Source organism: Scyliorhinus canicula, chromosome 14, assembly GCF_902713615.1.
Source record: "Scyliorhinus canicula chromosome 14, sScyCan1.1, whole genome shotgun sequence".
In the NCBI taxonomy this organism is placed as follows: domain Eukaryota; kingdom Metazoa; phylum Chordata; class Chondrichthyes; order Carcharhiniformes; family Scyliorhinidae; genus Scyliorhinus; species Scyliorhinus canicula.
In genome coordinates, this window is record NC_052159.1 from 42,721,257 (window position 1) to 42,749,154 (window position 27,898).

A 27,898-nucleotide genomic window follows, 5' to 3' on the forward strand; every position below is an offset into this window, starting at 1 on the left:
TGGATTGGCCATGCTAAATTGCCCCTTAATGTCCAAAAAAAAGGTTGGGTGGGGTTACTGGGTTACCCTGAGCTGGAGGTTTGCGCTTAGGTAGGGTGCTCTTTCCAAGGGCCGGTGCAGACTCGATGAGCCAAATGGCCTCCTTCTGCACTGTAAATTCTATGATGATCTGTAGGTCCCTGAAGGCAGTAGGACAGATAGATAAGGTGGTTAAGAAAGCAGATGGAATACTTGCCTTTATTAGCTGAGGCAAAGAATATAAGAAAAGGGAGGTAATGATGAAGCTATATAAAACACTTGTTCGGCCACTGTGTGCAGTTCTGGCCGGCAGACTATAGGAAGGATGTAATTGTACTATTAAGGGTACAGAGGAGATTCACCAGATTGTTGCCTGAACTTTAGCATTTCAGCTATGAAGAGAGGCTAGTTTTTCTGGAATTGTTCTCCTACGAGCAGAGAAGTCTAAGGGCGCATCTGATTGAGGTGTGCAAAATTATGAAGGATACAGATAAGGTAAATAGGAAGAAATGTTTCCCCTTAGTAGAGAGGTCAATAACCAGGGGCATAAATTCAAAGTAATGGCCAGGAGATTTAGAGGCGATCTGAGGAAACATCTGGCGGGAATCGCACCTCGTTTCCCATCGGAGACCACACTTAGAAATGTTTTGAGAGAATTCTGCCCCTTTGACCGACAAAGGATTCGAGGGGCAGGCAGGAAAGTGGAGTTGGGGTCACGATTACATCAACCATGATCTTAATAAATGGCAGAACAGACATGTGGGGCCAATAGATTTACTCCTGCTCCTATTTAAGTTCTTGTTCAACCACAATAGGAATAGAGAGCTGGGGAAGGTATGCTGCATTTTATCGTGAGGGTCAACACCCTCAATAATCACTGTGAAGGTCAAAGTGCTGCTTGCAACTGCTGGACAGAAACATAGAAGTGTGGTCTCTCATGCTAGAATTCCAAATTTTAGTGAAAAAGGAAGACTGAAAAAATTGTGCACTGATTGCTGGCTGATATTTGTCAAGTAAAGATACAGAGCAACTACATTTTCCTGCGTTGTTTATTAACATTTTCTATCAAAATTAGTTGATCTGGCCGATTGAATGGGCAATGTAAAAAAACTAGGCATGGAGTTTTATGTAAGCTATATGCGAATTATAAAACAAGTACATCCTGGGAGTCACTCACAAACCCGTAAATAATTAATTAAAAAGGGTTTACTGACTTTAAGATTGGATAGACAATTGTTCAGGAATATATGCCATCGAATGAGGAAGAATTGCTTCTGGCTGACACAGAGAAGGCAGGTTACCAAAGGGAACAAAGCCTGTGGAATAAACAAAGGAAACTATTAGAAATATGCAGATGGATAGAGAATATCTTTCACATTCTCAAGAGTTATCCGGTGCTTCACAGAAGATCCCACAAAACACAATGAGATGAGTGACCTGTTAGTTCATCCATTTGTTGATCTTAGTTAATTAAGGAACGACATTGGACAGGATAGTGTTGCCTGGACACATTGGACATTTCAACAAATCAGCTTCTGCCTCCAACTACCTCACCTCCACATGTGCCATTGATCACTGACACGTCCATTTGTTCAGCTTTTCCACAATAATTGGAAAGTAAACAGACTCTTTGTTAACAATTGAATAATCCTTTACCATCAATCAAATAACCCAGCATCCCCATCTTCAAATGTTTCTAACTAATAAATCTAAGTATTCAAAGAAAATGAAAAAAACGCACAAATTCAACATTAACGATTTAGATTTCGGTATCAAAAACCCAATTTCTACATTTGTGGATGACACCAAATTGGAGGTATAGTCAATACTGAGAAGGACTGCAACAAATAACAGGAGTACATTAAGAACCTTGCAGAATTAACAAATAGTTGGCTGATCAACACAGATTAAGTGTGAAGTAGCACATTTTGGTTGAAGAATGGAGGGGGGTGGGGGGAGAGTCATTTATTACTTGAAATGTGCAAGTCTAGGTGGCATTGAGGAACAAAGGGATCTCAGAGTACAAATACACCAATCGCTAATAGTTGTTTCACAGATTAGCAGGGTCATTTAAAAAAGCAAACCAGGCACTCAGGTTTCCCTTTCTGCCATCTGAGATGCCAACTTTGACTGCCCTGCTATCATTTGAAGCTTGAATAAATGTCAATTGGCTGCAAATGGGATTTCTGCCCCTCACTGAGGAAGAAGTCCCACCTTAGAGAGTTGCCAGTCAATCTGATTGGTCAGCAACTCTCGACTCCCGACAGCGACAAGAGCTGCAGTGACCAGAAGAAGAAGTTTAGGGAGGTGCCTGAGCCAAAGTCCTGGGACTGAACAGTAAGATATGTTTACAGGGTCCCAGGGTGGGGAGGGTAGGGAAGGCCTGTTAAATTTGTGACTGGGTGTCGGGGGAAAGGTCGGGGTGTGGGGAGGGATGGCCAGCAGCCACAAGACCTTAAACTTGAAGTCAGCAGGGGCTTCTGATGGAGCTACACCCCTCACCTTCCCACCTGAGGCTTGAACCAGTTCATTTTTGGGCTTCCCTCTGTAAAAGTAAAAATGGGAAAATATGTCATTTGAAACATGGAAGTCTGGCAATAACTGGATAAGGCACATGAGAGAATGTAGGAGAAAATCCCATGAAGGGTTAACAGCAGCTGCAAAAGAAGGTTTTGAAATGCAGATAGCCTTTATCAAACAGGTGTTAAGAAAACAGCTTGTTCAAGCTGTAAAACTGACACATGTCTTTTAAATCACAGCAGATTGAACTTTTAGTTACATGGAAAAAAAACAATATTTTGCACCTTCTTTGAAGTTAATTATTTTCGTAAGCAGTTAAAAAAGAATTGCTAGGATCTTCAGTTGAATTAGGTGACAAATGTTTAGGTGTGAAATTCTGCTGACACCAGGTGAATATGGAAAGCTGGAGACAACGTGTCCACGGGAACACACGTTAGACCCAAATCGGAGTCAGAGTTCTGAGCTGGGGGCACTATTTGGTAATAAAGCAACTTTAAGAAGTGACAGGAACCAGATGTGACACCCCTCTTGCATCAAAGCACTTTTGAACATCACAAGGGGAACAATTTAATCAGAGTCTGATGAGCTGAAGTCATGCTCAGCACGAATACATAGTCATGTTAGAAATAATTCAGATAACAGGTACCTTGAACAATCAAGAGTAAAATAAAGTTACTTTACCATAATGTCATATAAACTTAATAACTGCTAGAAGGAGAATATAAACCCTTAAAACGGGGACAGCCAGCAGAGTCAGCTCTCATAGCTCGGTCATATGAAGAATAGAACATAGCAACCGAGCAGAACAACTAATCCATCTGAGGAAGACCAAAAGCTAAAGAAGAGAGTCAGCTCTCATAGCTGCTCTCGGTCATGGGAAGGATAGAGCACAGAAACCGAGCGGAACAGCGAATCCATCTGAGGAAGACCAAACGTTAAAGAAGAGAGATTGTCAAGGTAGACCTGAAGGTCTTTTCAACCAACCAGGAGAATCCAAAAGGAAGATCTTTATACTTTCCTGTAAAGACAGTGATTTAATCTTTTAAAAGAAAAAAATATAATAACAAAATAACTTTAAAGTTTTAACCTGAAACAGTGGTTATTACAAAGTCTACTGTACTTACTTAGCAACGCGGGACCCAGGATCGATTCTACTAAGTGGTAAGTAGATAAAATTCTTCTATGAAGATATGGGTTATACCGGGGGATAACTTGAAAATATAGATTGACCCGAATAGCACCCACCTAAGACTGCATAGGAGTCAGGGAGTGAGAATCCCTGTTCACTATTTAGAATGTATTTTTGATCCTTTTTGGTATTGGGGGAATTCTAAGAATAATGGTGAGTTCTTTTCTTCATTTCACACAAGGTAATACCTCCCACCAGCCTAAAGATTGAGGCTGATGGGAAGTTTCCCTTAATTGGCTACTTAAAGGCCTCAATTGGGGCAAGGGAGGGTGGTCTGCCCGAGGCCTTGCCCACCCTCATGTAAAATCGTGGCGAGGTTGGGGTGGGCGGGAACCCAGAGGGAATCCCGTTCCTTCAATTTCATGCACACCCTGTCTAAAAACCCAATGAGAAATTCAGGCCTAGTTTTTATTTGGAAAATATGCAAAACTCGAATTGAATCTTGCTTTGACAACATTTAAAAATATTACATGCAGTGCTGGTATGTTATTGAAGGAATGTAGCAACACTAGAGAGAGTCCAGAGAAGACTTACAAAGATAATCCCAGAACTGTGTGAGAATTCGCCTCTCCCCCCTTTCCCCATCCCAATGGGAACGGAGAACCATCCCCATACGCACAAAGGGAGCTCCTTCCCCACTATATGCACAAGGGAACCATGCCCCCATGGAGATACCAGAGGGCCCCCATGACACTGCACCCTGGCACCCTGACACTATTCCCTGACTGGGCATCTCCCTCTCCCCCAGGGGTATGCGTAACTCTGCACCCACGGTGGGTTCCCTTTGTCTGCTTCACATTTTGCAAAACCTGTTTTAAACCTTGCCGACCTGACGTCACGCCAGCGAGGCGGGCATTACTAATGTGGCAGGACAATACGACAGAGAAGCCCTTTAAACAGATGTTAATTTATTGAACTGACGTTCCCTTTACTGGATGGAGCCTTCATTACATCACAAGCAAAGGATGGGGAAGAGTTATCTCATTTTCAGACACTCGCAATGTTTTGCACCCACATTGATGATTGCCGCGGGCGCAAAATTGCAGCCAATGGGCAGTAATTTCTGGACCCCATGGTATGTTTACTTGTGGCGGAGGTGGATCATCATCGGCCGCCGGCAGTATCTTCTGGCCCCATTGATGTCCATGCCGTTTTGCACGGCTTGCCCGCCCCACCGCCAGGGAACGTGTCGTGCGGGGTCGCCTCAGGTGGGACCAAAAGATTCCACCAGTTGGAAGGACTGGAAAATTCTGTGCAATGTTTGAATTTGTGGGGAAGAACATAATTAGAGGCCATGAATATGATATTCACCATGAAATCCAATGTAAATTCAGAGGAAATTGCATTACCCAAAAATGGTGAGAATATGGACTTTGACACCACAGGAGTGGCTGAACCAAATAGTATGGATACCCTTAAGGGGAAGCTAGACAAGCATTTGAGGAGGATAATAAAGACATACAGATGAGGAAAGGGAGGAGGCTCGAGTGGAGCAGAAGCACTAGCTTGGACTAGTTGTGCTGAATGGCCTGCTTCTGTATGGAGGGCGCGATTCTCCGGCCTCGTTATGCTCTCGCTCAAGCGAAACGAGGCTTGTGAATAGAGGGAGAGGCCAAAACAAAAACGAGAAACACGCCAGGTGCCAAACAGTTTGCGATGCAATGGCCCGTTCCCAATGGCAAAATCGGGATCTCGCCATAGCGTGGCAAGAAAACAATTATCACCATTTAAGCCCAATTTCCATACAATTAATGAGAGCCACCCCATATCCAACAGTCTCCAGTCATTCAGTGGCCTCCCCAGCAAGTGGCCACGTTGGCGCCGATTAGTACTCCTTTTGAAAAATGTGCACCTGGCAAAGGGTTTCTGTGGGGAGCCAAGGAGGTGAGCAGCCATCTCTGCTCACAAGCAAGGAGCATGGGGGTGCTGGACCTACCACCTCAGTGCTCGGTCGGGGGGTGGAGGAACCTCGGCTGAGGGATCCTCCGAAGGGGTGGGCCACCATAGGAGGGTGGGGAAAAGGCGATGGGGAGGTGGCAACCGGTCATGGCATCACCATGCCAACGCCTGGATCGCGTTTACCCATTCTGGGGGCAACCCTTGTCCCTGCCCGGGTCTGCCCCAATGACCGCCTATAAGCCCCCGCTAACTGCCGAGGCCTCTGACCATGCGGCTGAAGGCTATTGCGAATAGGGAATTGGCAATCGTGGTTCAGTGAGCACTTCACACATCCCAAATAGATTCCCGTGAGTAGGCATGCCATGTGGCATGTGGGAATCATTGCCTAGCATCTGAATCACACCTTGATGCCTGGACACTGTGCCTGAACACTGCTGGAGACAGCACCACACCCGCCGCAGCCAACATCCAAACACCCAGGGGATGGGATACAGTTACATGGACATGTCTACGGACGGAGGGTGGGGTGGATGCCATGGGGAGGGGGGCTGCCTGGAAACATGGGCCAAGGGATCAGAGGTCAGCCCGCACTGCGGAAGTGACAGGTGTCACAATGACAGTGGTTGTGCACAAAGGTGTTTATTGTGCAATACAAGTCCCCACTCTCCTGATGGTGCTGCTCATCAACCCCAATCCCCCCACCCCCTACCTACTCCCCCCACCACCTTCCCCCCCCCCCCCCCTCCCCCGGTGCCCTCCGTGATCCTCAACATGCCCAGCCTTCCAGCTCTACCGTGGAGGATGCCAGCTGCTTACCTTGCCCTTTGATGCTCCTTGTGGGCATCCTCTGAAGAAAGAGGGCCCCGGTGCACTTGTTGCTGGCACATGCACAGCCGTGCCACCCTGTCCCATGCGCTGACTTCGAGATGTGGCCTCATGGGTGGAATTCAGGGGAGCTGGTGGCCACCATCGTCACTTCATGGGATGGGTCCGGGTTGGCACCCAGCGACCCCTCCTCCCAGTCAGTGCCCATAGGACCCTGGGATTCACTTTGGGACGCACGGGCAGCTAGTCAGAGCCTCGGCTTCCCTGCGTCGTCTGGCACTGTCAGCCTGGTAGCTCCCCATGGTCTGCGCCATTGTGTCGACACCCTCGCCGATAGTGACTGGGTCATACTCTGAAGCGCCACGGCAATGCCCACCTGTGACTGGGACATGCTCAACAGCGCCTTGGCTATGTCCATCTGAGAGCGGGACATGTCCCGCAGAACCTCATCAAGCCTGGTACTGGGTGGCATCCCCCAGCGAGTCGGACATTCTGCTGAGACCCTCAGATATGGCCGTCACCAATTGCGTGACACCTTGGACACCTTCACTACTGATGCCAAAGTCGTGCACCAGGCATTCCACTGCGGCCGCCACCCTGGCAGAGTTGGCCTCGGTGCTATGCATTGCTGGTGACATCTCCTGCGTCCGTAGCCTCTGGGACTCCTCAAAGCGGCTATGGATCTGCTGGAGTGACGCTGACATCTTCTTCCGAATGTCCCGGTTTCATGCTATCGTCTCCATTAGTACCTCTATACCACAGGCTCAGCATCAGGCTGGGACTCAGCTGGGTCCTGGGAACCAGCAGCCTTCCTTTCTCACCTGGGGGTTCCTGCCTCCACCTGATGTGCATCAGAAGCAGTGTGGTGCTCACCAGATTGTGCCCACGAAGCCTGCCCACTAACATGTCCAACTGAGATGTGTGTATCTGTGATGGTAGACAGTGAGGATGACAGCTGTGCCGCGACTATAATGGTTGCATCCTTGGAATTCTCCTCCTAGGTGGTCTCCTGGGAGGCAGGATTGTGCCGTTAGATAAGGGGTCTCAACAGGGAATGCACGGCTGAGGCCAAACATAGTCCCATTTTCTATACTGAGGAGTTCTGTTCACTGGAACATCTCAATGTAGCCCCCAATATGACCCCTGACCTTCCCCCACCCCCAAAGCACTATGGGTGGGTCCCCACAACCCCCATCAAGGCACCCCAGCTCCATCACCAGTACACAAAAAATGGCAGCACATCTGCCAACTGACAGTGCCACATGGGCAGTGCCTGACATCCAGGTGGCACTGTCATGGTTCCACTGGCAGGGTGCCAGGCTGACAATGCCAGGGTGCACAGGTGGTACCAGTAGTGCTCATGTATCACTCTGCCACTGGGCGACCACCACGAGTGCCATTCCATCCTGTCTCCATTTCTGGAGACCAATGCTGAACAGCACCTGCCTGAGCTCGCCAAGGCGAGGGAGGTTGATCCCTCTGCACATTAAAGTAAGTCTGGCTGTCCAGTTTAATATGCAGATTTGCCCACAAAGGGCGGGGTATACATCGCAACATCTCGCAAAATCTAACGCGATCTCACAAAGCATTGCGAGCCGTGGTCTCCCAGCTTCTAACGGCCATGCTGCACACGGCGAGCTAATTTTCATGCACAGCATAGCGATTCCAACGTACCCAAGGTGTCTGATTGCCGTTGAATTCCATGGGGGCTTCCGAAAATGGTCACCGGGGGTTCCCCCTGGCTTTGCGACTGCTGGACATCAGTACTTTCTGTACATCCAGTTTCCATAAAAGTCTTTGCTAACAGTCAAAGCTCATAATAATGGATAGTTTGTTTTGAAATATTATCTTAATATAGTTAGATGAATGGTTTATCACTTTTATATTGAATGTTGCAAAAGAAATAATGTTATGGTTTTGCAAAATCATTTTTTAACACAACTTTTTAAATTTTCACCTAAGGTTAAAAGATGTTCACATGCAGAACCTGAATAAAAGTATGTTTTCTTGAAAGGCAACATTGGAAGATCTGCACAATTAAGGCTGACTAATTAAGCATTATTTATTTATAAGTACATTTGAACATAAGCCTGAAAATTACACAATGCAATATTATCAAATAAACACAGCATGCCAAATTCCTAAGTACTTCATTTTATTTTTATTTTTTAAAATTTACAGTACCCAATTTTTTTTCCAATTAAGAGGCAATTTAGCGTGACCAATCCACCTAACCTGCTCATCTTTGGGTTGTGAGGGTGAGACCCACGTAGACACGGGGAGAATGTGCAAACTCCACACGGATCGTGACCCAGGGCTGGGATCGAACCTTTCTCCACCGTACATTCATTTTATACACATGCCTAAAAATAACAAACACCTCAGTGTCACTTTTATATTTTATGATATATTTTAAATACTTAATTTTTATATCCACATATACCAGGTGACTATGATGAGGTTAATATATTGACTATTGCAAACAACCTATCTCCAGTTTCCTTGAGGAAGAATATTATAACATTCAACATTAGTGAATGGAAGGGTTTACTCACCAATGAATGTTTTTTGCGTGCTGACAATTCGAGTGTTGTGTCATAAAGACTCTCCACAAAATTTCGAAGACATGGAACATTTACTTCATTTTTAACGGCCTTAAAAATAAAATGAAAATATGTCTATGCTGTGCAATTTATTCAACGCAAATTCATATTTAATATAATTGTCTATACTCACTGCAGCCACTGGAAATAAAATTTCCACAAAAAGGCCAGCAAGTGCATGCCTGACATCTTTGTCCTTAACTTCCAAAAAATACTGCGCACATTCCTAAGGAAGCAAACCAAAAAAAAAGGCAGGAGTGTTAGTTCTAATGGAAAATTGCATCGATGGTTTTATTGTTAATAATTTAACATTTTGATAAAAATCGAACAATTTTATAAACATAATCAGGACTATCATAAATAAATTATTCAGATTGCTTATTTATAATTACTATACACTTAAACCTTTGCAGGTCATATTAATTGACAGCTATCTTTTGGGACTTTCTGGAACTTTATTCAATATGTGCTCGTAGTGTATTTCAAATAGTGGTTTTCTAGAAATTATTTTAAATTACACATTAGTGGGGGTGAAATGAAGTATTTTGCAGTAGTGTGAAATGGGTACAGTGAATTATCAACTAGTTCTAGACACTGCCAGGTTTATTTTTCTATTCCACTGTCAGCAGGATCCTTCTTGAAATATGCAGCTCATGGTCTGGTGGTGTTATTAATCTCGGACTGCAGTTTGAATTCTGCCCTCAGTAGGAAAGCTGCTGCAGATTTCTCAAACGGTGAAAGCTTGTTAGAAGGCTGCAAGAGGAAGAGGCCATTCAACGTAATTTCTCAAGTTCTTTCATGCAGCCAGGATGAATAGAAATGCTTCTCCAAACCACACAAGGAAAGTCCGGTCTCCCTGACTTGGTTTCCAGTCATGCACCACCACTACTTTCGCACCACCAGATAGTCCTCGAACTGCTGTACAAATGCCACCTGGGCAGCCTAAGTTCCGAGTGGAAAATAGGCAAGTAGCTGGTTAAAATCAGTATGGCCATATTCTGCCACAGGAAATCCAAATCACTCTTACAGCTACACACCATAAACCTACTAACAGTTAAAGTCAAGCCCTTAACGCCATTGTTCTTTTATGCTAAAATATTATAGTACAAGTAATACAATTAAACAAACTTCAGGAGTCAATCGTTATTCTTTAATCTCATTTACCTGCATAAATTGGAAAGAGGCTTCAAAGTCCTCCACAGGATACATCTTAATTCGAAAGAACTTCATGCCCATGATGAGGCTAATACTGCTTTGAATCACATATGGGTTCTGTTCTTTCTGACGTAGTTCTTTTAGTTCTGACATAAATTTCTTTTTCACAGCTGGAAACCTATAAGTGAAATACATGATTCTTTTCATTAATTGCTCTCCGTTACTAATCCGCTGGAAACCTATAAGTGAAATACATGATTATTTTCATTAATTGCTCTCCGTTACTAATTTTTAAACATGTATACGTTGTAATATTTTGTAAATTGAGTGTGGGAGTGCTTTCGTGAGCGCTGGCTCTGCTTATATTTCAATCTTTATTTTTATCCTTGTACACATCTTTTATGTCCTTTTTTCGGTTTAAATGCCGTTTACCATGATCTGAGATTTGTTGGTTAACGTTTCAGCTTTTTTGAATTGAGATGATGGAGTGGGTTCTCAGTTGCCCGCTGCCGGTAGCAAGTTTCCTGATCCGGCAAAAAAAAATCGAGTGACGGCCGAAAAACAGGATCGGCACTGGGCAATGATTTTGTTCTGATGCTCCGGTCCCCCACAGGAGGCAGTAGCGAGCTACATGGCCCGCCCGGGCGACACAATGCAAATGTGCCATTTTCACCCATTTGCATCTGATTAATGGTCTGGAAGCCAGATTGTCCAGCCACATGATGCTTCAGCCCTCTCAGCTGGGATTCACACTGATGTGGATTGGTGCAGGTATTTTCAAGCGTGACCCTGACATGGTGGATCCCACGCTGAGTCAAGGGGCCAGTGCATAATGGAGGTGCCTCCTAAGTTCATCAGAAGTTCCCCCCCATCCCTCCACAAACACAAATCAGCGGGGAAAACGAGGAAGTCAAATCACTTAGCGGTTTTTGATGTTTTGAGAAGCTGGCAATCATACCAAGTGTTTATAATCATTGTGGTTAGCATCATAGTAGGACAATGGAAATGCAATAAAGGAGGAAAGGAAAGACAGAACAACAATGCACCAAGCACTGGAGTAATAAAATTGTCAATCACTGGCTAATGTAATGTATTACTGTGTGAAATTGATGGAAGATTTGTATTTCAGAGGCTGTCAAAGGTTTTGAAACCCTTTGAAGTGTACTTGGCTTTCGAGGAGGCCTCTGACACTTATAAGAGCTGCTGTTTTAAACATTTCTGTCTGAGACACCAGATATTAGGAATGAGTAAGTGAAAATGCAGCAATTTTTCACCCTCCTGCCTGGATTGCTCTTCAGCTTCCAGGCAAGCAGGCAAGTGCCTTTGATGGGGGTCTCTGTTGGGGTCTGATGGTGGGCTCGCTAATGGGGGGGGGGTATCTCTGATGGGGGGGCATCTCTGACGGGGAAGCATATTTGGTGGGGGGGCGGATCTTCTAATGTGGTCTCTCTAATGGGCACGTCTCTATTGGGTGGGTCTCTCTATTAGGGCTCTCTCTAATGGGGAGCATCTTTCTAATGGGGGAGGTCTTTCTAATCATAGAATCCCTACAGTGCAGGAGGCCATTCGGCCATCGAGTCTGCACCGACCCACTGAAAGAGCACCCTACCCTAGCAATCCCCCACCCTATTCCTGTAACTCCACTAGGCACAATTTAGCATAGCCAATCCTCTTAACCTGCACATTTTGGACAGTGGGAGGAAACCGGAGCACCTGGGGAATCCCACACAGGCACAGCAAGAGTGTTAAAACTCTACACAGTTACCCGAGTTTGGAATCAAACTCTGACACTTGTGAGGCAGCAGTGCCGCCCAAATGGGGGGGGGCTTCTTTAAGGCGGGGGTCTCTCTAATGCGGGGGTTTCTCTGTGAGGGTCTCTCCAATGCACGGTCTCTCTAATGTGGGGAGTCTCTCTAATGAGGGTCTCATTAATGTTGGGGGGTCATTAATGGGGGCATCTCTGATGGGGGGATCTCTGATGGGCGAGTCTCTTATGAGGGGATCTTTGATTGGGGAACTCTATTGGAGGAGCTGATGGGGGTGTCTAGATGGGGGCTTTTGGTGGCGGGGTCGTGGGATGGGGTTGGGTCACCCTCATGCATAGGTGCTGTGGGGGGGGTGATTCATTAACCCATGGTGGTGGTGTGTGTGTGTGTGGGGGGGGGGGGGGGTGTCGAGGGTTTGTTTAGTGCGGGGGAGGGAGCCAGTATCAGGCCACTTAGTTAAAAAAAATAGCAGTCTGATACTGGGATTCCGACAGAATCCCGCAAACTCTCCTCATGCATAAATTTGTACGGAAAAAGGGAAATTACCACCCTGATGATATGGTGTACGCTGATGGATCATGGCTGCTTGCGTTGAAGGTGATCTGATATCTTGGCTGGATGATGCAGGACATTAAAGCCCAAGCTTAAGGGCTGTGAGGTGTCTTTGTGGAGGTGGTGGCGATGCATGAGGAAGTTCTTAAAGCAGAGAGAGCACCGTCTCTGGTGGAAGTTCGCCTCTGCATGGTTGAGTTTCTGTTGCAGGACCTGTTGTCCATCCTGGGGAGTTCAGGTGAGGACTAACAGGAACCGATGGGGAACCTGGCTGTGCCTGGTGTCTCCAGTGAGGTGGTGGAGAAGTTCCCAGCAGAGTATGAGAATCGACTGCCATGTTTCAGGAATCTTGATCTGAAGGTTTGGCAGCTCAGAATCGATCAAGAGCATTTGTTCCAGTCTCCGAGGCCTGGGGTTGGGTTGGTCTTCCAACCTCTGCTTCTATGTGGTTCTATTCCTGTTGTCGGCCAAGAGAGGTTGGGGTCACCTGAGACAGCAGGCCCTGCTGGAACCTGGGTTGTTGACCGGTTGGGTTCAGTCGAGCCGGCATGTTGGAACTAATGAGTTTCATGTTCTGATTTTTGGAATCCTTGGAAGATCCTGGACGATGTTCTCTGTTTCTAACTACTGTGGGTAATTATAGGCCGTTTAGGTTTTCATCTATTGCTGTAAAAATGTTGGAATCAATTATTTAGTAATAGCAGCACATTTGGAATATCATAATCTAATGAAGCAGAGTCAGCATGGCTTCATGAAAGGGAAATAGTGTTAGCCTAAGTTATTAAAGTTTTTCGAGGAAGTCTCAACCAGACTGCATAGAGGGGAAACAGCAAATGTGTTGTATTTGGACTTCCGGAAGGAATTTGACAATATACTTCACAAAAGGGTAAGTCATAAGATAAGAGCCCATGGTATTGTAGGTAGTATACTGGCTTGGATAGAGAATTGGCTAATGGGCAGGAAACAGCGAGTGAGGATAAGGGGTTCTTTTTCAGGTTGGCAACCTATAATCAGTGAGGTTCCACAGGAATCAGTGCTGGGACCTCAACTGCTTACAATATATAGAAGGAAGCAAGTGTACTGTAGCCAAATTTTCAGACGTCACAAAAATAGGTGTAAAGGCAAGTTGCGAGACAGATACAAATAGTTTGCAGAGAAATTGATAGGTTAAGTGGGCAAAATGTTGGCAACTAGAGTATAATGTGGAAAAATATGAAGTTGTTCATTTTCTAAAGGAGAACAAAAGAGCAGAGTATTATTTAAATGGAGAAAAACTGCATAAAGCTGCAATACAAAGAGACTTGATGGGACTCAAGCACGAAACACAGAAAGCTAACATACAGATACAGCGGGTCATTAGGGAGGCTAATGGAATGTTGATCCTTAAATCAAGGGCGTTGGAGTATAAGAGTAGGAGAAAGTCTTGCTGCAACTGTACAAGGTACTGGTGAGACCACATCTGGAGTGCGGTGAGCTGTTTTGGTCCCCTTATTTAAGGATAGATATTAGTTCATTGGAGGTGGTTCAGAGAAGGTTCACTGGATGATCCCTAGTATGGAGGGATTGTCTTGTGTGTAAAGGTTAAATAGGTTGGGACTCTATTCATTGGATTTTAGAAGAATGAGGTGATCTTACTGAAACATTGTGGGCGCCGGTTAGATCGCAGGAGAGTCTGAAATCGGGAACCATGCCAGGCGTCATGAGAGTTCCAATTTAACCAGCCCGCTCCCGTTGGCAAGATCCAGATCCTGCCGCATAATCACCAGTTAAGGCCAATCTTCATCCCATTAATGGCCTCTATCATCTAACTGGCTCCCCAGCGATCAGTCGCACGCCCGCCAATTAGCACCGGTACACAGAAAGGGCAGCATGGTGGCACAGTGGTTAGCACAGCTGTCTCACGCGCCGAGGTCCCAGGTTCGATCCCGGCTCTGGGTTACTGTCCTTGTGGAGTTTGCACATTCTCCCTGTGTTTACGTCGGTTTTGCCCCCTCAGCCCAAAGATGTGCAGGGTAGGTGGATTGGCCACACTAAATTGCCCCTTAATTGGAAAAAATGAATTGGGTACTCTGAGTTTTTCTTTAAAAGTACTGGTCCACACAAACATAGACCAGGCATCACGCCACCTGGGGGTCTCCCAGGCCATCGGAGAAGGTGTATGAAGGCTGCCTGTCCCAATCTGGATCTGGGGAGGAGTTTAAATTATACTGTAAGTGTAAGTTGAATTCCCCTTAGCACTGGGGTCCTCGTTGTTTCCTTTGTCTATCATTCTGTTTTGTAGCTATGGATGAGATGTTGGTCTACAATGTTGCCTATATCCTGCTTGGGTACAGACAAGTCAGTTATATGTGGAAGGAACATGTAGAGCAGGGGTGGGCAAACTACGGCCCGCGGGCCGCATGCGGCCCGTCAAAGGTCTTTATGCGGCCCACCAAGATTAAGTCATAAAAAAAATTTAAAAATTGTTTTTATTTAAATTTTTATTTTTTTAATTTTAAGGTTGGGGGGGGGGGTGCTGTTGGGTTACTGGTATAGGGTGGATACGTTGACTTGAGTAGGGTGATCATTGCTCAGCACAACATGTGTTTCATGTAAAGTTTCTACTTTAAAATATTAATTTATAAAAATTAATTGCTTTTGTTTTCTTCAAAAACCTTTTATTTTGGCTATTTTAAATATTAATTATTTTACTTAATATACTATACGGCCCTTTAAAATTGTGAATTTCTGAATGTGGCCCTTGCACGGAAAAGTTTGCCCACCCCTGATGTAGAGGATTTTATCACTGACTCATCCAGTTTTATTTTTTTCCTATTATGTAATGATTATTGTTTTGCGCTGGACCTGCTGTACATTGATTTCTATAGTTATCTTTCTGATTTTGTTTATTTGAGGCATTTTGTGAAAAGTTGAAAATAAATTGACATTTCAAAAAAATATTGTAAATCTCTCATTAGCTCAGATAGATTTAATTCCAATTGCATTTATTAAGATCATGTAAACACGGTCCATTTTCCTTCAAAATACTGCAAATGCTGGAAATCTGAAATAATTGCACAAAATGCTGGAAATACTCTGCAGGTCAGGCAGCAACTATAGAGAGAAACGGAGTTTATGTTTCAATCTGAGATGACCTTGCACGCAAGTTGTTTCCAACAGTTTCTAGTTCCAGCAGGCAGTCTCTCAGCCACCCAATTTTACTGACTAGCTAACACTTTCTGCCTGAAAGGTAAGCAACTGGTTGGTAAAATTCCAATGAGGCTCGGCAGTTAAAATCTGCCAGGTGCACATTCCATGCTGGGTTGCCATCTGCTCCTCCAAGATTCCATCTGGGGAGCTAAAATGCAAATACATGGTGAAAGATTGGTAACAGTTCTGTTGACATTCCTCATCAATGTCTTTCATTTTGTGAAGATACTGCAGATATTACAGTATAAAATTCTTGACAACCTAGTTGGCGGAATAGTCCTATTATTCGGCAGAGTGGCGCAGTGGATGGGAAAAACGGTATGGAAGCCTCTGGACCCAAAGGCTGCTTCCTCCGCTGTTTGGCTCAAAAACCGTAAAAAAAGTGAAGGGGTGGGTCCAACTAGGTAACGTTGGCGGGGCGGGCTCAAAATATTGCAAGCATTTGTTAAAGGGTGCCCCGATATGGTAAATTAAAAATAAAAATCCTCTGCATTGAAACCACTCCCCACTCGCGTAACCGGCACCCCTCTCGCACTCACACCCCCCGTCCAGCATCCCCTTATACCCTTGCCCCCATGGCCCAAGCAGTGCCAGGGAGCAGTGCCCAGGCATACCCTCTCCCCCGAGTGATGCGCTCACCTGAACTTTCTGGCGGATTCTGCTCGTCAGGTGCAAGCCATTGGAGACCAGTCGTAATTCATGCCGATGTGAATGAATTATGTCGATGTGAATGAATTATGTAATGGGAATGCTTGGGGGGGAAGAAAATTTCAGGATTCCCATTATGTCAGTGCCTGGCTGCAGTGACAATTGCAACAGGAAATCCCACCAGCATAGATTGCGTTTTGGACCGCTCTGGAAGTTTTGCACTCCCATTCCCATTTGTTCCAATTGTAAACAGGAGCATAAAATCCTGGCCAGTATAAACAATCTTTATTCATTATTGCACATGCAAAACTTATCAAGTACTGTAAAAGGTTGCTCAATACTCACTTTGATTGTGCCAAAACACCTATTACTTCTGCATATAAATCATCTATAATGTGCATATTTCCAGTGTTGGGACCTAGGTAACTAATCAAAAACAGGGTATAATATTAGCAATAAAATTATATAGGAAGTTAGGGAATAAAGTTTTAAATGAGTATATGTGTTTTACCCTTCTTTATATTTAAAGTGCTTGAATGCCAAGTTAATAACTTCATGGACCAAATTGTCTGGTACAGGATGAAGAGAAATCTGAAAAGGAATAAAATAAAGTTTTAATCTAATTAAATAGAGGACATTGTGGATGGCTTACAATTGTCGGTCAACCATTAATGACTGGCAGAGGAAAATTGGGTGGTCACCCTGGATATCTGAACCCTGATTTAATTTTCAGCTAGGCCTTTAAATGCACAACACTCCCATCCATAATAAGTGGGAAGCTGTTTAACGATACAAATCAGGATTCTCAGCAGGTTGCGGGATCCCAATTGAAATGTTCTTCATAAATGGATGGAGCATGCATATTGGGCTCAGTTGCACGAAGAACCTGTACATTGGTCCTTATAGGTTTGCTCAGAAAAGGCCGAGATCTAGATTTTCTCGTTAACATTTTTGTGGCGCCAGGAGTAAGGTTCATGTTTCTCCATGGCTGCTCAAAGTATTCACAGGTAGCATGCTCTTCAAGATGGTCAGTGAGACTAGGTGGGTCGAAAGGCCTCCTTCTGCACCTTAGGGACTCTACAGAAAAGAAAGAAATGTTGTCAAAGCTTTTTGGCTTGCATGTATCAGGACAAATGAAAGAATTTCAAATTTTAAATCATTACAACAATTTAAATTGCAGGAGAAATGGGTACTGATAGGATGGGATGTACATTCTGATTGGCCAAGGCGTTGCCACGGAGAAAGTGGTATTTGTTGAACAATCCTGAAGGCACTAATAGCTACACTAAGACGCATTTTGAGATAACCAGTCATCAACGAGGCTCACTTGCTTTCCTTGCGAGAAGCAACATACATTCATGCAGAGACCCATTCGCGGCAAACAAAGGAATATGTTCAAGCTTTGTGGCTTTTTTGAATTACCCGGGAAATTGGGAAGTCTATAATTCCCCATTTCTTTTTCAATGATAACACCTGAACCAATCAATCAGCACCCTTTCCTCTGTAGTAAAAATTGTTGTGATCATTTGAAATTTGGCATTCTTGTTTTTGTCCTGATAAGTGCAAGACAAATTCAGCATCATAGGTGGAGAATCCGTGCGACCGGGCCACACCCCCCCCCCCCCCCCCCCCCGACGCCAGCACGTGATTCTCCGTAGAGCGGAGAATCTCCGCCATTGGCACCGGCGGGATTGGCGCGGCACCGGTCGCGGGCCACTCTACACAGCTGGCCCGATCCCGGGCCGAGCGGCCATAGTTAAAACGCTGAGACCTGCCGATATCATCAACACCTGCTCGCAGCCGGCAGGAACTCTGCGTGCAAGGTTCGGATGGCGGCCTGTGGGGGGGGCCTCCAATGCGGCCTAGCCTGTGATTGGGGCCCACCGATTGGCGGGTCGGCCTCTCTGTCCCCCGGCCTCTTTTCCCACGTGCTGGCCCCTGTACTCCTGCGCCATGTTGCGTCGGGCCGGTGTGTTGGAGGACACCGTGCATGCGCGCATTGCGCCAGCGCTACTGCGCATGTGCTTGTTGGCGGCAATGCAACTGCGCATGCGCAGATCCCACCCCTGGATCGGCAGCTGGAGCGGCATTAACCACTCCAGCGCCGTGCTAGCCTCCTGTATGGGACAGAATTACTCCTGGCAGCTGCCCGTTCACGCAGTCATAAAACGCGATGGCGTTTACGACGGCGTGGACACTCTGTCGCGGGATGGGAGTATCCCGCCCCATGTCTTTTTTTTCAGCAAGATTCAAGATCGAAATTTGTGACTTACCGGTTTCAAAACTTCAATTAATACCAGAGAAAAAATAAAATCAATGGCGAGATCCCTTCTCTCAAGAAGATAATCCCTTTGCTGTTCATCACTGAAAGAATAAAAGTTAAAACCTAAATGTAATTATTTCAAATGTAACATACAAATGATGATTATTTTTTTAATGCAAACGCATAAATTATAAAACGTATATATTTAGTCTGCATTTCCAGTCTGTTATATAGTTCAAGTGCCATAGTAACATTTTTTGTCACTGTTCTAAAAAAAAAGAAAGACAACTACACAAATGGGGAAATTTCCCAAGGTACAGTACATATTGGAATCAATTTGGGCCCAGTAGTAACACTGTGGTCTACAAGTCTGAGGGCCACCCTCACTTGGGTGCAATACTGAGGAAGTGTTCCCTTGTTGGAGGGATTGGACTGGTGGTGTTCCGATGTGTCTGCTGCCATTGTACTTATAGATGGTAGCAGCAGTGGGTTTGGAAGGTATTGTCTCAGGAGTGTTGGTGAGTTCCTGCAGTGCACTTTGTAGATAGTACCCACTGACACACTGGGCGGGATTCTACCATACCCGGTGGGGCTGGGGGTCCCGGCGGGACAGAGTGGCGTGAACCATTCCAGCGTCGGCCCACCCCAAAAGTGCAGAATCCTCCGCACCTTCAGGGGCTAGGCCAGTGCCGGAGTGGTTTGCGTCCCGCCGGCTGGCGTGGAAGGCCTTTGGCGCCACACCTGCCGGGGCCTAAGTGACTCCGCCGGCCGGCGAGAGTCCGGGCATGTACGGGAGCGTCAGCGGCTGCTGACGTTATCCCTGCGCATGTGCAGGGGGGTTCACCTACGCATCGGCCATCGCGGAGGCTGACACGGCCGACACATAGGAAAAGTGTCCCCATGGCTCAGGCCCGCCCGCGGATCGGTGGGCGCAGATCGGTGGGCCCCGATCGCGGACCAGGCCACCATGGGGGCACACCCCAGGGCCAGATCACCCCACGCCCCAGGACCCCGCCAGGTCCCGCCGGTAACGGACCTAGTCTGATCCACGACGACGGGACCGGCAAAAAACCAGCAGGACTTCGGCCCATCGCGGGCCGGAGAATTCGGCCAGTGCCAGGGCCCATTGAGTCGCGCCGGTCCCCGCCATTCTCCGGGGCGGGTGGCGCGATTCACGCCTCGCCGACCTTTTGGGGGGGGGGGGGGGGGGGGGGGGGGGGGCGGAGAATTTGGAGGACGGCGGGAGCGGGATTCACGCCGCCCACCCGCCGATTCTTCAACCCAGTGGGGGGTCGGAGAATCCCACCCACTCTTACCACTGTGCATCGGTGGTGGAGAGAGTTAATGCTTGTGGATGATCTGGAAGTCAAGTGACTGCTTTGCCCTGTATGATACTCCTTATTAAAAATATTTTTATTGAACTTTTTTAATGAACACAGAACAATAAAAAACAAATCCTCAAACAAAATGCAATACCCCAACCTCCCCCCCTGAAAGTTGAGCGACTAGCTCTTTAAAAAACAGAATGAAAGGACGCCATCTTTTATAAAACCCCTCAATTGTGCCCCTTAACGTCTACTTAATATTTTCAAGATGCAAAATCTCCATAAGATCCCCCAGCTTTACTGAGACATGGGTGGAAGAGCTGAGTTGCACTCCAATAGCACCCTCCTGCGAAGCGAAGGCTAAGGCATCCACACCTGCCTGCAGCTCCAGCAGGTCTGACACCCCAAATATGGCCAACAGGGGACTGAGCTCCAATTCCATTTGTAGAATCGACTAGATCATGCTAAAGAAGGAAACCCAAAGTCTCACCAGCTCAGGACATGCCCAGAACATATGCACATGAATTGCCAGTGTCCTCCCACAATACTCACACCCCTCAAACAACCAACTCACCCTACCCCTAGTTAAATGCATCTGGCATCACATTCAACTTTATCAGCCACACTCTCGTGCATGACGAAGAAGCGTTCAGCTTACCCAAGACCTCACACCACACCCCCTCATCTAATTCCACCCCCAACTCCTCCTCCCATTTAGCCATAGTCCTCCTTCCCATAGTTCCCCCAGCGTGGTAAGGACATGAACAGGAAGAGGAACCTGAGCAGAATGTTGATCTTGATCATATGTACCTGCCCTGTCAGGGAGTGCAGGGTGTCTCCCATCTCGGTTGGATCTGTCAATACAACCAATTTTATTTTCGTGCGAGAAAGCAGACCCGATTTGCATAAAATGCATCCCATAGTTGGGAATTACGATGCTTTGCCCCTTACTGAAGCCTCTGACCTGACTATATCTTTAACCACTTTGTCCCCTTCCAGTCCCCAAGACAACTCTGCAACTCCTGATTTGATCAACCACACTCCCACCTATACCTTCGGGGCCTCAGTTCCCATTAAAACAGTCACTTCCTTGCCAATGCTATTTCCCCAGCAGGGTCCCTCATCTCTGATCCTTTAAGTCAAAGAGATATGGCGACAACTGCTTCAGTTTTCACTGCCAAATGTGACTGGACCACATACATCATGACCGATCCTGGCTTTGTCTGCAAAAATCACTTACTTATCCTAAGGTCATCCTTCACAGGTAGCCCCAGACTTTTTTCTCTGCTGAAAACATCTCCTCACCCTCAACTCCAACAGGTGTGAGGAACATTAGATGGCCTTTGAGGCCATCTAATCAACTGTCCCTGTCACTTCCTCACTTAAATCTCATATTGTAGGCATCTGTTCCTTTCTTCCTCATATGCTTTTCTAGCTTCCCCTTAAACACATTTATACGCTTTGTTTCAAATACTCCTTGTGGTGGCACGTTCCACATTCTCACTATTCATTGATACAGAAGCTTCTTCTGAATTCATATTGCATTTTGTGGTGATTATCTTGAATTGACGGCCTCAATTATGTTCTTTCCACAAGAGGAAATAGTCTCTCCGTATCTACTCTGTCAAAATGTTTCATAATTTGAAAGATTTTGATTGTGTCACTCCTCAGCTTTCTTTTTTGAAGAGAGAAGAATCCCAGCCCGTCAGTCCTTTCCTGATATTTCTGGTATCAACGTTGCAATTCTTCTCTGTACCGACTCCAATGCCTATATTATCCTTTATATACGGTGACCAGAACTGTACACAGTAGTGTGGTTAATGCTGATTTAGAATAATTTCCCAACTCTCTCCCTCTAGAAAAATAATTTTGGGCGGAATTCTCCGACCCCCCACAGGGTCGGAGAATCGCCCGGGGCCGGCGTAAATCCCGCCCCCGCCGTGGCCGGAATTCTCCGCCTCCCGGGAATTGTCGGGGGCGGGAATCATGCCGCACCGATCGGCGTGCCCCCCGTGGCGATTCTCCGGCCCGCGATGGGCCGAAGTCCCGCCTCTGACAGGCCAATCCCGCCGACGTGGTTTCAACCACCTGACATGCCTGGGGGTGGGGGCGCGGGCCGATCGGACCCTGGAGGGTGCCCCCACGGTGGCCTGGCCCGCGATCGGGGCCCACCGATCGGCGGGCGGGCCAGTGCCATGGGGGCATTCTTTTTCTTCCGCCGCCGCCATGGCCTCCACGATGGCGGAGGAGAACCCAGACGCCGGCAGGCCGGCGTCAAAGGCCGTTGGCGCCGGTTTTGGCACCAGTCGGCGTGGCGCCAACCACTCCGGCGCGGGCCTAGCCCCTCAATGTGAGGGCTTGGCCCCTAAAGGTGCGGAGAATTCTGCACCTTTGGGGAGGCCCGACACCGGAGCGTTTGGCGCCATTCTGCTATGCCGGTACCCCCCGCCCCGCCATAATTTTTAGCAATTGTTTTGGCATAATTTTTAGCAATTGATGCAGAAAATTGATATTAAAATTCTCATTCTTGTTTTCAAATTTCTCTATTGCCTCACATCCTCCCATCTCTGTAATTTCCTCAAGGACCTGCCACACTTGCATTACTTCTCATGGACTTGAAGACGACTTCCGGTGACGGGGTGAGCTGAGCAGTCACACATCAGATGGCTCTCCTCCGGAACACAGCAAAATAGGCACTTTTGGCAGAATTTAGCACGGAAAATCGGACTTATTCATCCCTCACTCACAAAGACAACAGAGGGAAAAAATGCCAGGAAGCAGTAGCTTGAAAGGCCGTAGGAGAGCCAGAAACTGCGGGAAATGGGAGGAGCAGCAAGAAAGCGGGTTGACGGACAAACGAGGGGCGGGGTCCCCAGCCACCCCCGAGAAAGGGAGACCGGCGACCCGGAAGGTGGGATCCCTCCCCGCACCTGGAGATGGTTGGAAGACGTTCCTAACTAAGAAACTGACCACAATGAAGTGAGAGGTCAAGATGGCGATCCAAACGATGGTCAAATTGGCGGTGGTGGAGGCACTGGCCACCATCCAGATGGCACTCGACGGGATGGGAAGGAGGCTGGAAGCCTAGGAAAACGATGGGAAGGAGACTGGATTGTCACCCTGGAGGTTGAGATAAAGAGGTTGCTGAACCTGAAAGGGAAGGTAGAGAACCAAGAAACCGATCCAGGCAAAAGAATATTCGAATAGTGGGCCTGCCAGAAGGACCCAACCGACTACATGGTCCAGATGCTGGCCAACCTGGTTGGAAGGGACAGCTTCCCTTAGCCTCCGACAGGGCCTGAAGGTCGGGGAGCAGCCGTTGGCGGTAATAGCCAAGCTGCACAGGTACGAGGATCAGGAGAGGATTCTGCGTTGGGTTCGGCAGACAAATTCAAGCAGTTGGGAGGGACACAAGATAAGGGTAAACCAGGACATTGGGGCGGACCTGGCAAAGCGCCATTTTACTACCCTGGCAGAGACGACGTCGGTACGAACGGACTGGATAAAAGGCAAATGGGACAGTGGTGAGGAAGACACAGACAGGAAGTGACCAAAATGGACAATCCTGCTGGGACTGCACTGCCTCGCTATGAGTAAGGGAATTAGCTCATAGGAAGGGGCAAGTGCAGCAGAGTGCATGGGAGGGTGAGGAGAAGAAAGAGAGGACACGAACAAAACAGGTATAGGAAGTGGTCAGAGCAGCCCTGGAGGGGCCACCACACTAGAGGGTCAAGCTAGTGCCAGGAAGCATGAGAGAGCAGGGGACTGTGGTGCATCTCCCAGCGGGGTGGTTGGGGGGGGGGGGGGGGGGGGGGGGGGGGGGGGGGGGGGGGGGGAGGAAGGTAGGGAAGGGCTGAGAGGGGGATAGAAGGGGGAAATCGAGACCATGGGGTGATTACAGTGATAAGAGGGGGTTGGAAGGGCTCTAGGGCTTCAACAGGTCAATTCGGAAAGATGGAACAAGATGGCACCGTATGCAGCCACTTTGTAAGGTCCCTAAACAAAGGGAAACCCAGAGTCAAGGGGCTCACCCACCTAGCGTACTCACAGATGGCTGGCATGCTCGGTGGCCCCTGGTTAAAGGGAAATGGCGAGGGGCAGGGGCTCAGCTGCAGGGTTAGAACGGTGACAGTAGACATTTTGGATGGCTCCTGAACAAAGAGAAACTCCAGAGTGCAGGGGTGCATCCACCAGGTAATTATGGTTGATGCCAGGGTCAAAAACCCCCCACCAGGATAGTCACCTGATCGTTAGGGAGCTTAATGGCCCAGTGAAAAGGGAGCTTAATGGCCCAATGAAAAAATAGTCTTCACCACCCACCTGAAAAGTTTTAGAGACGACATAATCTTCCTCCAAAAGATGCAGCTGAGGGAGAAGAACCGACTCCGGGTAAGGAAGGGCCGGGTGGGACAGACCTACCATTCCTGCTACAGGCGACAGCCTGGGCGGGTTAGCAATTTTGATAAGCAAGAGGACAGTGTTTAAAGTGACAAAGACGGTTACGGACCAAGGGCGACGGTACGTCATGGTAAGCTGTGTCCAAGACAGGGTACCGGTAGTCCTGGTGAACACGTACACACTCAACTGGGATGACACGGAAATTTATAAAGAAGACCATGGTGGAAATCCCCGACATAGACACGCACCGACTCATCATAGTTGGGGGATAGACTTTAACTGTGTACAGGACAGATCAAACCCTAGAACGGGGAAAATGACAGGCATAGCTAGGGAACTGGGAATGTTTATGGAGTAGATGGGAGCAGTGCACCCATGGCAGTTCATGCACCCAGGTGAGAAGGAATTCTCATTCTGCTCACTAGTACAAAAGGTCCACACCTACATCGACGACTTAGTATTGGGGAAATCGGTGCTTCCAGAGATAGTCAGAGTGGAATACTCTGCAATCGTAATCTCCGACCACACTCCACATTACACGGATGTGTGGTTGTTGGAGACAGGCCGAGCCCAACACCCTACATGGAGGTTAGACACGACTCTTTTGGCCTGCCAGAAAATATCACAGGCCACAGGCGAGTACGTTTCGAACAACCGGAATGGGGAAGTCTCAGCTTCCGCGTTCTGGAAGGCATTGAACGTTGTGATTAGAGGAGAAATTATTGCCCACAAGGCTGTAGAGATAAGGAAGAGAGGGAGGCTTGGCAACAACTGATCGACTCTGTCCTGGCAGTTGACAAGCATAGAGCTTCTGACGGAGAGGAAAAAACTACAACTGGACTTTAACCTGCTATCCACCAGGAAAGCAATTTACCAACTCCGCCAGGCACAGGGAACCTTTTATGAACATGGAGACAAGGCTAGCCGCCTGCTGGCTCAGCAGCTGAGAAATCAGGCAGCCATGAGGGAAATAGCACAGGTGAAGGATTGCAGAGGCAGACTGGTAGGTGAACCAAAAAAGGTACATGAATCATTCAATGCCTTTTACCGGGGACTGTACACCTCTTGAGCCTCCCTGATGGGGACTCGGGGATGAGACGGTTCCTCGATGGAATGGACATGCCAGTTGTGGGGGACGATAGACTGAGGGAGCTGGAAGAATCAATAGGACTGGGAGAGGTCATAGAGAGCATCAACTCCATGCAGATTGGGAAGGTGCCGGGACTCGATGGGTTCCCGGCGGACTTTTACAAAACATTCGAGCCAGCACTCGCCCCGGACCTACGGGAGGTGTTCGCAGGCTCACAAGGGGCATCCTGCCTCCAACGCTAACACAAGCCACCATATCGCTGATACCCTAAATAGACAAAGACCCAACGGAATGGCAATCATACAGACCCGTTTCGCTGTTCACTGTGGACGCGAAAATACTCTCAAAAGTCCTGGTCAAGAAACTGGAGAACTGCATACCAGAGGTGGTCGCAGAGGACCAGACTGGCTTTGTTAAGGGTAGACAGCGAACTGCGAACATCATATGGCTGCTGAATGTGATACTGACGCCATCCAGGGAAAGTACACCGGAGGTGATCATTTCCCTCAATGCAGGGAAGGCCTTCGACAGAGTGGAAATAATTCACTGAGGTACTAGAGTGGTTTGGGCTAGGGACAGGGTTCATCTCATGGGTGAAACTCCTGTACAAAGCCCCCCGAGGCGCGTACCAACACCACCAGCTCGGAATACTTCCAGCTACTCAGAGGCACAAGACAGGGATGCCCGTTGTTCTCAGGCTACAAACTCAACCTGGGCAAGAACAAAATGTTCCGGGTGAACCCGAGGGTGGTCGGGGCAGAGATTGATGGTCTATCATTTAAAATAGCCCGAATCAAATTCCGCTTCCAGGGGATCCAGACAGCCCATGACTGGAAACAGATCCACAAGTGGAACCCGAGTAGTCTGACGCAGGATGTGAAAAAGGATCCACTGAGGTGGGATACACTCCTGCTTTCCCTGGCAGGGAGGTTGCAGACAATCAAGATCAACGTACTGCCCAGGTTCCTCTTCAGGTCCCTCCCAAACTACATCCCCAAGGTCTTTTTCCAAGCAGTAGACAAAATGATTACCCTCCCCCGAGCAAGTACTCAACAAACCCAGTGGACATAACAACCCGAGAACCTGGAATCAGATGAGGCAGCACTTCAGTCTGACCGAGGTGTCCACCATGGCCCCCATCTGTGGCAACCACAGGTTTCCACCAGCCACGTTTTATACCACCTTTAAGAGGTGAGACAGGATGTGGGGACACTGATAGTTGGGGATATTTATAACGGGGGACAGGCTAGTGACCTTCGAGGAACTAACGAGGAGACTGGAACTACCGAATGGACAGGAACCCCAACATCTGCAAGTCAAAATTTTTCTCTGCAAGAAGACGACAACGTACCCAAGGACCCGACAAACACAATGTTGCAGGATTTATTGGACGCGGACAGTCTGGGAAAGGGGAACTGCGGGGACATATATGAACAACTTTTAGAAAGGACACGCTCCCCACTGGGTGAAACAAGAGAAAAATGGGAGGAAGCACTGAACAGAGCCAACTCCATATCCTCCTACGCAAGGCTAAGCTTCTTGCAGCTAAAAGTGGTAAGGGCGCACCTGACAAGAACAGGAATGAACAGGTTCTTTCCGGAGGTGGAGGATAAATGTGACTGGTGCCAGGGAGGCCCAGCCAACCACACCCACATGTTCTGTACATGCCTCAGACTTGTTGGGTTTTGTACAGCTTTCTTCGATGCAATGTCCAAGGTTGTAGGATGAAGGTGCAGCCGTGCCCGTGAGTGGCAGACTTCGGGGTATTGGACCAGCCAGAACTACATATGTGGAAGAGGGCTGATGCCCTTGCTTGCCTAATCGCCAACCGGAGAATCCTAACCGGCTGGCACACCTATCAGAATTTCTCCACCTGGAGAAGATTAAGTTCACCATCTAAGGGTCTGAGGATGGCTTTCACAAAGCGTGGGGGCCATTCACCAACTTGTTCCAAGACCTGTTTGAAGCCAACAATTGATAGAGCAGGGGAGGGTGTAGAAACGCACATGAGCTGCCGGGACTACAGGGAGCAGACAGGAATGGGGGGGGGGGGGGGGGGGGGGGGGGTTATGGGAGACCTGAGGAAACAACAAGGGGTGGCTAGAAAGTGGCTGACACAGGGGCCAGAGGCCCAACACAAGGCCACATGAAAGAGAACCCTCAAAAGCAGGCTAGCAATGGGTTGAAAAGAGAGAGGTGGCCAAGCGATAGGGAGGGGGAAGGGAGAAGAGCACTTCCCACAGATAAACACCAAACAACCACCCACGGTGAAGTAAAGGGACACGTAAAAGACCCTAAAAGAGCGTAAGAATGGAGGGGTGAGCAAGGGTTGGGGGGGGGGGGGGGCACAATACTGAAAAAAAAACCAACCTGTAATTTGTAACCGTTTCATACAGAGTAAAAATGTAAAACTTTAATTTAAATTTTTTTTTGTTAAAATGAAAGCATGACAACGATT

The 27,898-nt window shown here is 47.5% G+C and overlaps 1 protein-coding gene across 4 annotated transcripts in view; it reads right to left on the reverse strand.

Annotated features, from left to right (window-relative positions):
* The window catches only part of LOC119977793 (protein furry homolog), a 483,675-nt gene that overhangs the window by 333,287 nt on the left and 122,490 nt on the right, over nt 1–27,898 (reverse strand). For all 4 annotated transcript variants that reach the window (XM_038819004.1, XM_038819002.1, XM_038819003.1 and 1 more), the window contains exons 5-11: nt 18,638–18,728; nt 16,876–16,955; nt 16,710–16,790; nt 10,219–10,387; nt 9,188–9,280; nt 9,007–9,105; nt 1,233–1,334 (exon numbers count right to left, since the gene is read on the reverse strand). In XM_038819004.1, the coding sequence (XP_038674932.1) occupies nt 1,233–1,334; nt 9,007–9,105; nt 9,188–9,280; nt 10,219–10,387; nt 16,710–16,790; nt 16,876–16,955; nt 18,638–18,728 (715 nt within the window). The remainder of the gene's footprint in view (nt 1–1,232; nt 1,335–9,006; nt 9,106–9,187; nt 9,281–10,218; nt 10,388–16,709; nt 16,791–16,875; nt 16,956–18,637; nt 18,729–27,898) is intronic.